We start from the raw sequence: 16,688 nt of genomic DNA, 5'->3' as shown, positions 1-16,688 counted from the left end.
GTTTGCCTATTGAGATTTTATGATTGTGTGCTCGATTCTACACACCTTGTGGCTGAAATAGCTGAATCAACTAATTTGACGGGGTGTCCACATACCTTTGTATATATAGTGTATGTTAATTTCCCAACATGCAGCTTGCCACGGCAAGGATGGTGTCATTGTGTGCATTTGTATGCAGTCAAGGCCAACATCTATGTCTTTGTCAGTTTCCATGGTGAGGGCTATTATGTGTAGGAATCTATAGTGACAGATATCCTTATATTGTGAATGCAAGGACACATTTAATAGGTGCAGGATCCTTTGTGAGGGACTTTTGTAAGAGCTGTTCACAGAAAGAGGTTCACAGCACTCACCTGGTTCTATAGGGAGTTTATTTTCAACTCTGTTCACTAAAGAAAACTATGTGAGAAGAATGCAACAGGAAGCTTTGTTTTCTCTGATGAAAACGGTGTTTGTGAGAAGAGCTCTAGGAGGCTGTAGATTTATATGGATTTCTTTGATACACAAATATCATATGTGTGTGGACAGTAGGGCTCTATAGTGTTATGCATAGGTTTTTATAGTGACTGAGGGTTATGTTAAAGTACTTTGTTTTTAATAAAAGGCCATTTCCAATTGAGCCAACATTTGCAGCATTTACCATGAATTGGATCTCCACAAACACATTGCCTTTAAAAGCCACAATTCCAAGAACCTACGATAGGATTGAATAGCGGCCTATGTATCTTGTGTGAACAGCTCTATGCTAAAAGCATTTTTTTTGTGTGTGTAGTATGTATTAATGCACATACAGTTGAAGTTGGAAGTTTACATACACCTTTGCCAAATACATTTAAACTCAGTTTTTCATAATTCCTGACATTTAATCCTAGTAAAAATTCTCTCTCTTCGGTCAGTTAGGATCACGACTTCATTTTAAGAATGTGAAATGCCAGAATAATAGTAGAGAGAGTGATATAGTTCAGCTTTAATTTCTTTCATCACATTCCCAGTGGGTCAGAGGTTTACATACACTCAATTAGTAGTTGGTAGCATTGCCTTTAGATTTTGTAACTTCGGTCAAACGTTTTGGGAAGCCTTCCACAAGCTTCCCACAATAAGTTGGGTGAATTTTGGCCCATTCCTCCTGACAGAGCTGGTGTAACCGAGTCAGGTTTGTAGGCCTCCTTGCTCACACACGCCTTTTCAATTCTGCCCACACATTTTCTATAGGATTGAGGTCAGGGCTTTGTGATGGCCACTCCAATACCTTGACTTTGTTGTCCTTAAGCCATTTTGCCACAACTTTGGAAGTATGCATCGGGTCATTGTCCATTTGGAAGACCCATTTGCAACCAAGCTTTAACTTCCTGACTGATGTTTTGAGATGTTGCTTCAAAATATCCACAGAATTTTCCTTTCCTCATGATCCCCATCTATTTTGTGAGGTGCACCAGTTCCACCTGCTTCAAAGAACCTCCACAACATGATGCTGCCACCCCAGTGCTTCACTGTTGGGATGGTGTTCTTCGGCTTGCAAGCCTCCCCCTTTTTCCTCCAAACATAACGATGGCCATTATGGCCAAACAGTTCTATTTTTGTTCCATCAGACCAGAGAACATTTCTCCAAAAAGTATGATCTTTATCCCCATGTCTAGTTGCAAACCGTAGTCTGACTTTTTTTATGGTGGTTTTGGAGCAGTGGCTTCTTCCTTTCTGAGCAGCCTTTCAGGTTATGTCGATATAGGACTCGTTTTACTGTGGACATATATACTTTTGTTCCTGTTTCCTCCAGCATCTTCACAAGGTCCTTTGCTGTCGTTCTGGGATTGATTTGCACTTTTCGCAGCGAGTTACATTAATCTCTAGGAGACCGAATGCGTCTCCTTCCAGAGCGGTATGACGGCTGCGTGGTCCCATGGTGTTTATACTTGTGTACTATTGTTTGTACAGATGAACGTGGTACCTTCAGGCATTTGGAAATTGCTCCCAAGGATGAACTAGAATTGTGGAGGTCTACAGTTTGTTTTCTGAGGTCTTGGCTGATTTATTTTGATTTTCCCATGACGTCAAGCAAAGAAGCAAGGTAGGCCTTGAAATACATCCACAGGTACACCTCCAATTGACTCAAATGATGTCAATTAGCCTATCAGAAGCTTCTAAAGCCATGGCATAATTTTCTGGAATTTTCCAAGCTGTTTAAAGGCACAGTCAACTTAGTGTTTGTAAACTTCTGACCCACTGGAATTGTAATTATAAGTGAAATAATCTGTCTGTAAACAATTGTTGGAAAAATTACTTGTGTCATGCACAAAGTAGATGTCCTAACCGACTTGCCAAAAGTATAGTTTGTTGAAAAACGAGTTTTAATAACTCCAATCTAAGTGTATGTAAACTTACAACTTGCATTTGTTTTAGGTTTTAATGGACAGTTTTTTTTTATTGGTAGTGGCTCCTAATCCGTGACCAGAACTTTTATTTCTGAAGCTCTGTATCTTGAGTTTTCTCATGCCAAAACTGGATTAGATACATACCGGTAGTTAAATCAGAGTTAAATGCCTAAAAGATTATATTCGCAATGTCACTAAAGAAAAAACAAACAACCAAAATAGCAATAGCCACTACAATGTCGAAACATGATTTTGTCATAAGTTCAGTAACATTTGCTTGATTTTGCAGACCCACAACATCGTGGTGTATCAACATTAGCATGCTAGCGACGCTAGTCAGCATGCTACATGATAATCAGCTTGCGTTAGCTAGCTAGCGTTAGCTTCTTAGCTAGCCAGCTCTTGTAGGTGTAAACCGATGCAACTCTGCTGGCTATGTGGCTAGCTAGATGACCAGCAGTGGTGACAGTGAGGGCGATTCAAGACTTTAATTTAGAAGTACCATCATGCAGAAATGGCAAAGAAAATACTGGTTGATGAGCTAACTAAGTCAGTTAGCGTGATAGCTATGACATTTACCAGTGTGCATGCACAAATGCATGACGGCACATTGTATCGAAGTCAAGAAGGCATGCAGAATGGACTGCCTCTCTGGAACTGGACTGCCTCGTCTATTTAGCTAGACCAGACTGCTCTCAGTCAGCAGCAGAGGGGTACACAGATGCATAGCTCATACAATTATATTTTGTTCTAGTCAATAACAATACATGTTGCAAAGTTAATACCTGTATCAAATATATATCACTGCATTCCACAATAGTGCGTAAAATCTCTAGTTGATTTTTGTCCATAAGAAAGGGGACCCAACATCAAACTTGTGAAGGGGCGATACACATTATGATAGCTTGTGAGGATGAAAAACCTGGTGACCTCTAGATGTCCTCCTATACCCGGATCAAATGCACTAGATTTTCATCAGTTCTGTGTGATTCTATAGTTATCTTTATTTTTTATACTCAGCAGGTAGGGGCCTACGTACTTCAGATCGTTTGTCTTCATGAATGGTTTCATGTAAGCTTGGTTGCATCCCCCATCTGTTTAGCTAGCACAGACTGGAATACGTTCTGGGATACTTTCGATGGCATTGAGGAGTACACCACATCAGTCACTGGCTTCATCAATAAGTGCATCGATGACGTCGTCCCGACAGTGACTGTACATACATACCCCAACCAGAAGCCATGGATTACAGGCAACATCAGCACTGAGCTAAAGGGTAGAGTTGCCGCTTTCAAGGAGCGGGACTCTAACCCGGACGCTAATAAGAAATTCCGCTATGCCCTCCGACGAACCATCAAACAGGCAAAGCATCAATACAGGACTGAGATTGAATCGTACTACACTGGCTCCGACCCTCGTCGGATGTGGCATGACTTGCAAACTATTACAGACTACAAAGGGACCACAGCCGCGAGCTGCCCAGTGACATGAGCCTACCAGATGAGCTAAATTACTTCTATGCTCGCTTCTAGGCAAGCAATACTGAAGCATGCATGAGAGCATCAGCTGTTCCGCACATCCCTGAGATGTTTTTGACAGTTTGTGCAGAAATTCTTAGGATGTGCAAACCCACAGTTTCATCAGGGTGGCTGGTCTCAGACAATCCTGCAGCTGAAGAAACCAGATGTGGAGGTCCTGGGCTGGTGTGCTTACACGTGGTCTGCGGTTGTGAGGCCAGTTGGACTTACTGCCAAATTCTTATTGGAGAGAAATGAACATTCAATTATCTGGCAACAGCTCTGGTGGACGTTTCTGCAGTCAGCATGCCAATTGCACGCTCCCTCAAAACTTGAGACATCTGTAGTATTGTGTTGTGTGACAAAAATGCACATTTTAGAGTGGCATTTTATTATCCCCAGCACAAGGTGCACCTGTGTAATGATCATGCTGTTTAACCAGGTTCTTGATATGCCACACCTTACAGCTGGATGGATGATCTTTTATTTCAGCTCATGAAACATGCATTTATATATTTTTAGTATAGAACAGTGAGGGTTAGTTCTAAAAACATTTTATAGTGTCGCTAGCATGCTAATGTTGATACACCATAGTCGTGGGTCCATAAAATCAAGCCAATGGTACTGAACTCATGTTTTGACATTGTACTGGCTATTGCTGTTTTGGTAGTTTTTTTGCTTAGTGACATTTGCGAATATCATATTTTTGCCTTTTATTTAACAAGCTATGTGTATCTAAGTCCCAAATTCTCTTGAGATACTGTGAGAATTTGCGCACTCACAGATATGAAGCCTCAGAAATAAAAGATCCAGTCACTGATTAGGAGCCACTCCCTTTTTATATCAAATTGTGCACGTGTTGTAGGTTCCCATGGTAATGCCTGTGTTCGTGTGTTAGGTTCCCATGGTAATGAATGTGTACATGTGTTGTAGGTTCCCATGGTAATGACTGTGTGTGTGTTTTGTAGGTTCCCATGGTAATGCCTGTGTTCGTGTGTTAGGTTCCCATGGTAATGACTGTGTACATGTGTTGTAGGTTCCCATGGTAATGACTGTGTGTTTTGTAGGTTTCTATGGTAATGCCTGTGTTCGTGTGTTAGGTTCCCATGGTAATGACTGTGTACATGTGTTGTAGGTTCCCATGGTAATGACTGTGTGTGTGTTTTGTAGGTTTCTATGGTAATGCCTGTGTTCGTGTGTTAGGTTCCCATGGTAATGACTGTGTACATGTGTTGTAGGTTCCCATGGTAATGACTGTGTACATGTGTTGTAGATTCCCATGGTAATGCCTGTGTTCGTGTGTTAGGTTCCCATGGTAATGACTGTGTACATGTGTTGTAGGTTCCCATGGTAATGCCTGTGTTCGTGTGTTAGGTTCCCATGGTAATGACTGTGTACATGTGTTGTAGGTTCCCATGGTAATGACTGTGTTCGTGTGTTAGGTTCGCATGGTAATGCCTGTGTTCGTGTGTTAGGTTCCCATGGTAATGACTGTGTACATGTGTTGTAGGTTCCCATGGTAATGCCTGTGTTCGTGTGTTAGGTTCCCATGGTAATGACTGTGTACATGTGTTGTAGGTTCCCATGGTAATGACTGTGTTCGTGTGTTAGGTTCCCATGGTAATGACTGTGTTCGTGTGTTAGGTTCCCATGGTAATGACTGTGTACATGTGTTGTAGGTTCCCATGGTAATGACTGTGTTCGTGTGTTAGGTTCCCATGGTAATGCCTGTGTTCGTGTGTTAGGTTCCCATGGTAATGACTGTGTACATGTGTTGTAGGTTCCCATGGTAATGACTGTGTTCGTGTGTTAGGTTCCCATGGTAATGACTGTGTACATGTGTTGTAGGTTCCCATGGTAATGACTGTGTACATGTGTTGTAGGTTCCCATGGTAATACCTGTGTTCGTGTGTTAGGTTCCCATGGTAATGACTGTGTACATGTGTTGTAGGTTCCCATGGTAATGACTGTGTTTGTGTGTTAGGTTCCCATGGTAATGACTGTGTTCGTGTGTTAGGTTCCCATGGTAATGACTGTGTACATGTGTTGTAGGTTCCCATGGTAATGACTGTGTTCGTGTGTTAGGTTCCCATGGTAATGCCTGTGTTCGTGTGTTAGGTTCCTATGGTAATGACTGTGTACATGTGTTGTAGGTTCCCATGGTAATGACTGTGTTCGTGTGTTAGGTTCCCATGGTAATGACTGTGTACATGTGTTGTAGGTTCCCATGGTAATGACTGTGTTCGTGTGTTAGGTTCCCATGGTAATGACTGTGTTCGTGTGTTAGGTTCCCATGGTAATGACTGTGTACATGTGTTGTAGGTTCCCATGGTAATGACTGTGTGTGTGTTTTGTAGGTTTCTATGGTAAGGGCTGCATAGAAGCGTGCCAGCTGAACCCGTGTGAGAATGATGCCAAGTGCCACAGGAAGCCCAGCTCATCACACGGATACATCTGTGACTGTGGAGACAACCACTATGGCCAGTACTGTCAGCACAGGTCAGTCTATCAACTTTACATCAACTGTAGATCAGCACAGTGTTAACTATACATCAACTTTAAATACATTAATATTATGAGCATACTGTCCATCTGTGACTATGGAGACAGGTCAATAAACACTATAACTATACATCAACTTTAAATACATTAATATTATGAACATACTGTCCATCTGTGACTATGGAGACAGGTCAGTAAACACTATAACTATACATCAACTTTAAATACATTAATATTATGAACATACTGTCCATCTTTGACTATGGAGACAGGTCAGTAAACACTATAACTATACATCAACTTTAAATACATTAATATTATGAACATACTGTCCATCTTTGACTATGGAGACAGGTCAGTAAACACTATAACTATACATCAACTTTAAATACATTAATATTATGAACATACTGTCCATCTGTGACTATGGAGACAGGTCAATAAACACTATAACTATACATCAACTTTAAATACATTAATATTATGAACATACTGTCCATCTGTGACTATGGAGACAGGTCAGTAAACACTATAACTATACATCAACTTTAAATACATTAATATTATGAACATACTGTCCATCTGTGACTATGGAGACAGGTCAGTAAACACTATAACTATACATCAACTTTAAATACATTAATATTATGAACATACTGTCCATCTTTGACTATGGAGACAGGTCAATAAACACTATAACTATACATCAACTTTAAATACATTAATATTATGATGACTGACTATGGACCCCAACTATATCAACTAAATACATGAGTCCCAAATGTCTGTGTGTACTGTCCATCTTTGACTATGGAGACAGGTCAGTAAACACTATAACTATACATCAACTTTAAATACATTAATATTATGAACATACTGTCCATCTTTGACTATGAAGACAGGTCAATAAACACTATAACTATACATCAACTTCAGATGACTGAACCCCAACTATATTACTGAGTCCCAAATGTCTGTGTGTGTTTCTAATGTTAGTAACAGTACATCATAGCAGTACCTGAGATTGGGGTGAGACAGCCGTGTTACAGTGCTCTGCTCTGTCTATCTGTCTGTGGATTTTGTTGTCTGTGTTTTTCAGCAGATCTGCCCTAATCCCCAGGAGAGGATGAGAGGAGACTTACGTTTCTCTGTGATGATAACACACAGTGTTTATATGTGACCCAGGTGTCACCCCACCCCAATGTGAAATCCCTCCCAGCTTTAGGTCTCAGATTTGTCACTTCCTAATTTCCCTTTGATCTAGGTACTGTGGCCTATATAGCAGACAGGGACTGAAAATGAGAGAACTACCACTTTTAACGTGTGTGTGTGTGTGTGTGGGTGTGTGGGTGTGTGTGCGTGGGTGTGTGTGCGTGGGTGTGCGTGTGTGTGTGTGTGTGTGGGTGTGTGTGTGTGTGTGTGTGTGTGTGTGCGTGCCTGTGTAGGATTGACCACCAGTGTCCACGTGGTTGGTGGGGCTCTCCAGCATGTGGGCCCTGCCACTGTAACACCAGTAAAGGATTCGACCCCGACTGCAACAAGACCAGTGGCCACTGCCATTGCAAGGTGACCTGCCCCCCACGACACACACACACACATACACACAGCGCACGCGTGCGCAATCACACATATCTGTCGTAAATACTCTTACCGTTATTAAACTCATACCGCAATCCCAGGCACTGATCCATGCTCTTATATACATCAGCATCACCCTTACCTACTGTTTTCTAATCCCTGCTTGTGACCCTAATCCTTGATACTGATCCTAACCTGACACTGCTATCAAACAGGCGTTGTCTTATGAGGCATTATCAGCAGCTTCACCTTGTAATCTGAGCAACCCCATTACCCTTAACACTCTTAATGCCCACGGACCCCCCCTTATCCCTCATACCACCCTCCACACTGTGACCCCATCTTCAATCCTGTTTCAAGGACAGTACAGAAGCTCAGTTTTCTCACAGTATAGGATTATAGTATTATATTGAGTATTGTAATTTAAATGTTGAATTGTTCTAAGAGGAGATTTAATATACTGGTGTTTCATACCACCCTGCATACCACTACTGGCTTGCTTCTGAAGCTAAGCAGGCTTGGTCCTGGTCAGTTCCTGGATGGGAGACCAGATGCTGCTGGAAGTGGTGTTGGAGGGCCAGTGGGAGGCACTCTTTCCTCTGGTCTAAAAAAATATCCTAATGCCCCAGGACACTGCCCTGTGTAGGGTGCTGTCTTTCAGATGGGATGTTAAACAGGTGTCCTGACTCTCTGAGGTCATTAAAGATCCCATGGCACATATCATAAGAGTAGGGGTGTTAACCCCAGTGTCCTGGCTAAATTCCCAATCTGGCCCTCAAACCATCACGGTCACCTAATAATCCCCAGTTTACAATTGGCTCATTCATCCCCCTCCTCTCCCCTGTAACTATTCCCCAGGTTGTTGCTGCAAATGAGAATGTGTTCTCAGTCAATTTACCTGGTAAAATAACAGATAAAAAACACATTTCTAAACGCCCACCTGACAATATTGTTTTGTTTTGTGTTTGTCTGTCCATGTCTCTGTATGTCTCTCTTTTTCTTTCTAAATCCTTCTCTTTTCTGTCAATCTGCTCGCTTTCATCTTCCCCTCTCTCATTTTCATGTTGCTGTGTGCGCATTTGTGTATATGTCTGTGTGCGTCTATGTACATGTATATGCCTGTATATGTATGTGACTTTGCTATGTCTGTTCTTTGTGTATTTGGATGTGCTTGTCTTTGGTCTGAATGTTATGTCTACATGTGTATATCTGTTTCTGTTGTGTCTATATCTCTGTATATGTGTGTCTGTCTCTGTGTACCTATCTCTGTGTATATATCTGTGTGTGTCAGGAGTTCCACTACCACCTGCGGGGCAGTGACTCTTGCCTGCCCTGTGACTGCTACCCTGTGGGCTCCTTCTCCCGGTCATGTGACCCAGAGAGTGGCCAGTGCCAGTGTCGGGCTGGTGTGATTGGTCGACAGTGCAACATGTGCGACAACCCCTTCGCTGAAGTCACACAGAAGGGCTGTGAAGGTGAGACCGAGGGGATTCCTCTCCTCCTACCTGTGATCTTCTCTTTCTCTTTTCCTCTCATGTCTTCTCTCTCATCTTCTCTGTGCTTCTCTGATTCACTCATTTCCCCTGCTGTAAGACTCTTTCTCTCTCAAAAACATCTCCCCCTTGTCAAACCTCTTTCCTCTCAAACTAGCATGAGATTTTCATTGCCTTCATACACAGGTTTTATTTGGATTCATAGTCTTTTCCCCCTGTTTCTGTCTCTCTCTGTTAGTCATCTATGACGGCTGTCCTAAGATCATCACCCTGGGTATCTGGTGGCCCAGGACGAAGTTCAACTTGCCAGCAGCCGTGCCCTGTCCTAAAGGATCCGTGGGTCAGTCCCTCAACACTCTACACTTTCTCTGTAGTTATATGAACCGTAACTCAGTAAAGTCTTTGACATTGCTGCATTTGTATTTTTGTTCAGTATACTGTATATTTCCTGAATCTTCCACAGATGGAAAGATGATAACATCTCCCATTAGAAGACTCATGATCTATACTGACTATAGGCAGATAAACTCCCCATTCCTCTGAAACCTAGTATCTGTGTTTGATTGTATCCCCTGTGCTGCTTTTTACTGTTGTGGATGTATTATACAGGTATTAGTGTCTATGTCTGTTCTCTCCAGGTGCTGCTTTCAGACACTGTGATGTGGAGAGGGGCTGGCTGGAGCCGGATCTCTACAACTGTACCTCTCCTCCCTTTGTGGAGCTCAATGCAGCAGTAAGAATACTCTACTACCCCATTGCTCATACTGGTTGGAACTGTACAATACGGAATGGTGTCTAACATAGTGTGTGTGTGCATAGCTGGAGTCGGTTGAGCGGAACGAGACAGAGCTCAGCACCATCATGGAGAAGAAACTGGCCCACCAGCTCCGTGATGTCACGGAGGCCACACCCCGTCTCTATGGCAATGACCTCCAGATTGCCGAGCGGCTACTGTCCCGCCTGTTGACCTTCGAGAGTCTGCAGACGGGCTTCGGCCTGACTGCCACCCAGGACGCACACTTCAACGAGGTGAGGGTTGCCTGGCAACATGCTCGTAAAACCTTTTAGTGGAGTTTGGAAAATGTAGTCACTGTTTTATTAGATTGTGTGTGTAGGAACTGAATCTCCCTCTCCCCCTCCCTCTCCAGAATGTTCTGCAGGGCTGCAGTGCGGTGCTGGGTCCAGGCAGTGCAAGTTTATGGCGGGCCCAGATCCAGGCCCAGGGAGGGGCAGGAGGGCTGGCTGATCTGCTGGAACAGTATGCCCAGACCCTGGCCCAGAACATGAAGCTCACCTACCTGAACCCCGTGGCTCTGGTCGCCCCCAACATCGGTGAGCCCCCCCCCCCAGGACAGAACCATCTGCTCTCTTACCCTTCATGTAGTGGGATCAGTTCATTGTGTCAAATGAGGTCTACCTTTCTGTATTGAGTGGTTGTTCCTGCTTTATTTGGTCAGGTAGTCAATCCATGCAAGTGTGTAGCCCTAGTCCTTTTCCTGTGTAGAAAAGAAAGAGAGAAAGAACCCTGTTCACAGCAGTGCAGGTAGAGATCCAGAGTTGGTTTTGGCAGGAACATACTGTATAAATATCAAAAACAAGTGTAAAAACCACACACTGATGACAGACGACTGACCGTGACTTTAATACTTGTTTTATTGCTGAGTAGTGAACAACAACATTGTTCATCAGGTTATTTTTGTTATGTTGTGTGGTATAACCTGGAGTCATGGACTGTGTGTTTGCTCGTGTTTCAGTGATGAACCTGGACCGCGTTGAGAACCACACCCACGTGCGCAGACGTTTCCCTCGCTACCACAGCCCTCTGTTCCGCGGCCAGGCTCTCTGGGACCCCCACACACATGTGGTGTTGCCCCCTGCTGCTCTGGTGCCACAACGACACCAACGTAAGGAGAACACACACATACACCACAGGCACTGAAACACACAAGCACACATACTGTACACACACACACAAGCACATGCGCCTACCTACCTTATGTCACTCCTCTTATGATGCCTTGTGCATTTTCCAGTTTCAGCTTCACAGAACACAGCTCCTGCCCCTGTCAGTACGTTGGCCAATCAGACGGAAGACTATGCTGCAGCCAGGCATTCTGTTTCGCTACTGGAGCCGCCTGTCACCATTGTCATCATGTTGATCTATCGTAGCCTTGGAGCAGCACTCCCCCCCAAGTACCACACTGACCGACGAGGAGTCAGGTGTGTGTGTACTGTATGTGCCTGCCCTCCAGTGTCTGTCTCTCTCATGACATCTGGTTTACCAGGAGTGTGTATTTGTGACTGATTATTTATGTTTTCATTGGACTTTTCAAAGCACAGCATTGGAATTGTGCCAAAAGTATTGTGTGTTTGGTGAATCATAAAACAGTCTTAGGGCTATTAAGTCCGTCCTACTAAATCAAATGATCTCTCTCCCTCTCCCCTCTCCCCTCTCCCCTCTCTCCTCTGTCACCCCTCCTCTCCGTTAGACTCCCCAGACATCCAGTGATGAACTCTCCAGTGGTCAGTGTGTCCATCTACAACAACCAGACGTTTGTCGGGGGTCCTCTGGACTCGCCCCTGCTGCTGGAGTTCCGCCTGCTGGAGACCACCAACCGCAGCAAGCCCCTGTGTGTCCAGTGGAACCACAGCAGCCCGTGAGAAGAGCTTTACATGACTTGAGGGGGCTTGTGCTCTATGGGAAATAGATACTGTCAGCTGGGAGTTGCAGTGTGTTTCTCTCACTCAACCCATCTCTTTTCTTCATCCTGACTTTCTCCCACCCACCTTTTCTCTCCCCCTATCCGCTCCTTCTCTCTCTCTCACTCTGACGCTCTCTCTCTGTCTCTCTCACCCCACCCCCCTCTCTCTACAGGTTGGAGGTGGGAGGTTGCTGGACAGTGAGGGACTGCATCGTAGTATACAGGAACACGTCCCACGTGCGTTGCCAGTGTCAGAGGCTGGGCACCTTCGGTGTCCTGATGGACAGCTCCCAGAGAGAACAGCTGGAGGGGGATCTGGAGACCCTGGCCCTGGTCACCTACTTCTCCCTGTCTGTCTCCATGCTGGCCCTGCTGCTGACCGTCCTGGTGCTGTCCTGCCTCCGAGGCCTCAAGTCCAACACCCGCTCCATCCACTCCAACATGGCCGCCGCCATGCTGCTCTCTGAGCTCATCTTCCTGCTCGGCATCAACCAGACCGAGCAGCAGGTATGTGTGGGTGGGTAGGTTACGTGTGTGTGTGGGGGGGTATGTGTGTTTATGTGCATGGGTGTGTGTACCCAGCCAAGATGGCACAGTATGCATTGGTATGTTCAACAACTGTTCCAACTGTTATATCATTGTCTTCAATGACCTTTAATATCCCATGTATTATTTTTAACTAGCTAATCTACACAGTTTGGATCATTTCCAGTCAAACTGACTGAAAGGTTTTTCTGTTTGAGTGGGTGGACAAAATGTCTGGCTGGGTGCACACTGCCTTGGTGTTCATTGGTGTTTTGCACTGTGATGCTGACAGTATAACACCAGGTTTCATACGTTCTCTCTCCCAGTAAATGTTTTCTAACTGGTCTGAAAGCCAAAGGCCTTAAACAAATTTCGGCCAAACTCACCAATAGAAGCCCAATGGGCAAATAGTCACCTAACTCGTCTACAGACCCATATGAATACATTGAAAGTTGTCATAACATAATCTCTATACATGACTCTGACTGTCTTCTCTCTCTGTTAGTTCCTGTGTACGGTGGTGGCCATCCTGCTGCACTATTTGTTCATGGCCACGTTTGCCTGGCTGTTTGTGGAGGGGCTCCATATCTACCGCATGCAGACAGAGGCTCGCAACATCAACTACGGAGCCATGAGGTTCTACTATGCCATCGGATGGGGCGTGCCTGCCATCATCACAGGTACACACACACACACACACACACACACACACACACACACACACACACACACACACACACACACACACACACACACACACACACACACACACACACACACACACACACACACACACACACACACACACACACACGCAGTTCCCTACAGAGCCCTGTTTTAGAATGGATTTCACGGATACCAGTAAGAACACAAAGTGAAACACACATCTTACTCTCTGTGTTCAGGTTTGGCGGTAGGGCTGGATCCTGAGGGCTATGGAAACCCAGACTTCTGCTGGATCTCCATGTATGACAAACTCATCTGGAGCTTCGCTGGACCCATCGCTATCGTCATCCTGGTACTGTCTCCCACTCACTCTGTGTCAGTCACTTAGTTTGCCTCTATACCTCCAGTTCTGTGTCAGTCACTTAGTTTGCCTCTATACCTCTAGTTCTGTGTCAGTCACTTTGTTTGCCTCTATACCTCTAGTTCTGCGTCAGTCACTTTGTTTGCCTCTATACCTCTAGTTCTGTGTCAGTCACTTTGTTTGCCTCTATACCTCTAGTTCTGTGTCAGTCACTTTGTTTGCCTCTATACCTCTAGTTCTGTGTCAGTCACTTTGTTTGCCTCTATACCTCCAGTTCTGTGTCAGTCACTTTGTTTGCCTCTATACCTCTAGTTCTGTGTCAGTCACTTTGTTTGCCTCTATACCTCTAGTTCTGTGTCAGTCACTTTGTTTGCCTCTATACCTCTAGTTCTGTGTCAGTCACTTTGTTTGCCTCTATACCTCTAGTTCTGTGTCAGTCACTTTGTTTGCCTCTATACCTCTAGTTCTGTGTCAGTCACTTTGTTTGCCTCTATACCTCTAGTTCTGTGTCAGTCACTTTGTTTGCCTCTATACCTCTAGTTCTGTGTCAGTCACTTTGTTTGCCTCTATACCTCTAGTTCTGTGTCAGTCACTTTGTTTGCCTCTATACCTCTAGTTCTGTGTCAGTCACTTTGTTTGCCTCTATACCTCTAGTTCTGTGTCAGTCACTTTGTTTGCCTCTATACCTCTAGTTCTGTGTCAGTCACTTTGTTTGCCTCTATACCTCTAGTTCTGTGTCAGTCACTTTGTTTGCCTCTATACCTCTAGTTCTGTGTCAGTCACTTTGTTTGCCTCTATACCTCTAGTTCTGTGTCAGTCACTTTGTTTGCCTCTATACCTCTAGTTCTGTGTCAGTCACTTTGTTTGCCTCTATACCTCTAGTTCTGTGTCAGTCACTTTGTTTGCCTCTATATACCTCTAGTTCTGTGTCAGTCACTTTGTTTGCCTCTATACCTCTAGTTCTGTGTCAGTCACTTTGTTTGCCTCTATACCTCTAGTTCTGTGTCAGTCACTTTGTTTGCCTCTATACCTCTAGTTCTGTGTCAGTCACTTTGTTTGCCTCTATACCTCTAGTTCTGTGTCAGTCACTTTGTTTGCCTCTATACCTCTAGTTCTGTGTCAGTCACTTTGTTTGCCTCTATACCTCTCACTCTGTGTCAGTCACTTTGTTTGCCTCTATACCTCTAGTTCTGTGTCAGTCACTTTGTTTGCCTCTATACCTCCAGTTCTGTGTCAGTCACTTTGTTTGCCTCTATACCTCTAGTTCTGTGTCAGTCACTTTGTTTGCCTCTATACCTCTAGTTCTGTGTTAGTCACTTTGTTTGCCTCTATACCTCTAGTTCTGTGTCAGTCACTTAGTTTGCATCTATACCTCTAGTTCTGTGTCAGTCACTTTGTTTGCCTCTATACCTCTAGTTCTGTGTCAGTCACTTTGTTTGCCTCTATATCTCTCACTCTGTGTCAGTCACTTAGTTTGCCTCTATACCTCTATACCTCTAGTTCTGTGTCAGTCACTTTGTTTGCCTCTATATCTCTCACTCTGTGTCAGTCACTTAGTTTGCCTCTATACCTCTATACCTCTAGTTCTGTGTCAGTCACTTTGTTTGCCTCTATACCTCTAGTTCTGTGTCAGTCACTTTGTTTGCCTCTATACCTCTAGTTCTGTGTCAGTCACTTTGTTTGCCTCTATACCTCCAGTTCTGTGTCAGTCACTTTGTTTGCCTCTATACCTCTAGTTCTGTGTCAGTCACTTTGTTTGCCTCTATACCTCTAGTTCTGTGTCAGTCACTTTGTTTGCCTCTATACCTCTAGTTCTGTGTCAGTCACTTTGTTTGCCTCTATACCTCTCACTCTGTGTCAGTCACTTTGTTTGCCTCTATACCTCTAGTTCTGTGTCAGTCACTTTGTTTGCCTCTATACCTCTAGTTCTGTGTCAGTCACTTCGTTTGCCTCTATACCTCTCACTCTGTGTCAGTCACTTTGTTTGCCTCTATACCTCTAGTTCTGTGTCAGTCACTTTGTTTGCCTCTATACCTCTAGTTCTGTGTCAGTCACTTTGTTTGCCTCTATACCTCTAGTTCTATGTCAGTCACTTTGTTTGCCTCTATACCTCTAGTTCTGTGTCAGTCACTTTGTTTGCCTCTTTACCTCTAGTTCTGTGTCAGTCACTTTGTTTGCCTCTATACCTCTAGTTTTGTGTCAGTCACTTTGTTTGCCTCTATACCTCTAGTTCTGTGCCACTCACTTAGTTTGCCTCTATACCTCCTGTTCTGTGTCAGTCACTTTGTTTGCCTCTATACCTCTAGTTCTGCGTCAGTCACTTTGTTTGCCTCTATACCTCTAGTTCTGTGTCAGTCACTTTGTTTGCCTCTATACCTCTAGTTCTGTGTCAGTCACTTTGTTTGCCTCTATACCTCTCAGTTCTGTGTCAGTCACTTTGTTTGCCTCTATACCTCTAGTTCTGTGTCAGTCACTTTGTTTGCCTCTATACCTCCAGTTCTGTGTTTTTGTTTGCCTCTATACCTCTAGTTCTGTGTCAGTCACTTTGTTTGCCTCTATACCTCTCACTCTGTGTCAGTCACTTTGTTTGCCTCTATACCTCTAGTTCTGTGTCAGTCACTTTGTTTGCCTCTTTACCTCCAGTTCTGTGTCAGTCACTTTGTTTGCCTCTATACCTCTAGTTTTGTGTCAGTCACTTTGTTTGCCTCTATACCTCTAGTTCTGTGTCAGTCACTTTGTTTGCCTCTATACCTCTAGTTCTGTGTCAGTCACTTAGTTTGCCTCTATACCTCTAGTTCTGTGTCAGTCACTTTGTTTGCCTTTATACCTCTAGTTCTGTGTCAGTCACTTAGTTTGCCTCTATACCTCTAGTTCTGTGTCAGTCACTTTGTTTGCCTCTATACCTGTAGTTCTGTGTCAGTCACTTTGTTTGCCTCCATACGTCTAGTTCTGTGTCAGTCACTTTGTTTGCCTCT

General features: G+C 44.1%; 1 protein-coding gene across 1 annotated transcript in view; it reads left to right on the top strand.

The window, feature by feature from the left end:
* LOC118371810 (cadherin EGF LAG seven-pass G-type receptor 3-like) overlaps positions 1-16,688 on the top strand; it is a 59,841-nt gene that overhangs the window by 34,952 nt on the left and 8,201 nt on the right. Inside the window, exons 14-26 of the mRNA XM_052482078.1 lie at positions 6,244-6,385; positions 7,834-7,954; positions 9,258-9,441; positions 9,698-9,799; positions 10,098-10,192; positions 10,279-10,488; positions 10,608-10,791; positions 11,214-11,363; positions 11,493-11,679; positions 11,949-12,116; positions 12,335-12,668; positions 13,192-13,366; positions 13,592-13,704. Coding sequence (XP_052338038.1) covers positions 6,244-6,385; positions 7,834-7,954; positions 9,258-9,441; positions 9,698-9,799; positions 10,098-10,192; positions 10,279-10,488; positions 10,608-10,791; positions 11,214-11,363; positions 11,493-11,679; positions 11,949-12,116; positions 12,335-12,668; positions 13,192-13,366; positions 13,592-13,704 — 2,165 coding nt within the window. The remainder of the gene's footprint in view (positions 1-6,243; positions 6,386-7,833; positions 7,955-9,257; positions 9,442-9,697; positions 9,800-10,097; positions 10,193-10,278; positions 10,489-10,607; positions 10,792-11,213; positions 11,364-11,492; positions 11,680-11,948; positions 12,117-12,334; positions 12,669-13,191; positions 13,367-13,591; positions 13,705-16,688) is intronic.

Source organism: Oncorhynchus keta, chromosome 27 (genome assembly GCF_023373465.1).
Source record: "Oncorhynchus keta strain PuntledgeMale-10-30-2019 chromosome 27, Oket_V2, whole genome shotgun sequence".
Classification (NCBI taxonomy): domain Eukaryota; kingdom Metazoa; phylum Chordata; class Actinopteri; order Salmoniformes; family Salmonidae; genus Oncorhynchus; species Oncorhynchus keta.
Note: the sequence above shows the minus strand (reverse complement) of the source record. Positions and strands in the feature narration are given on the sequence as shown.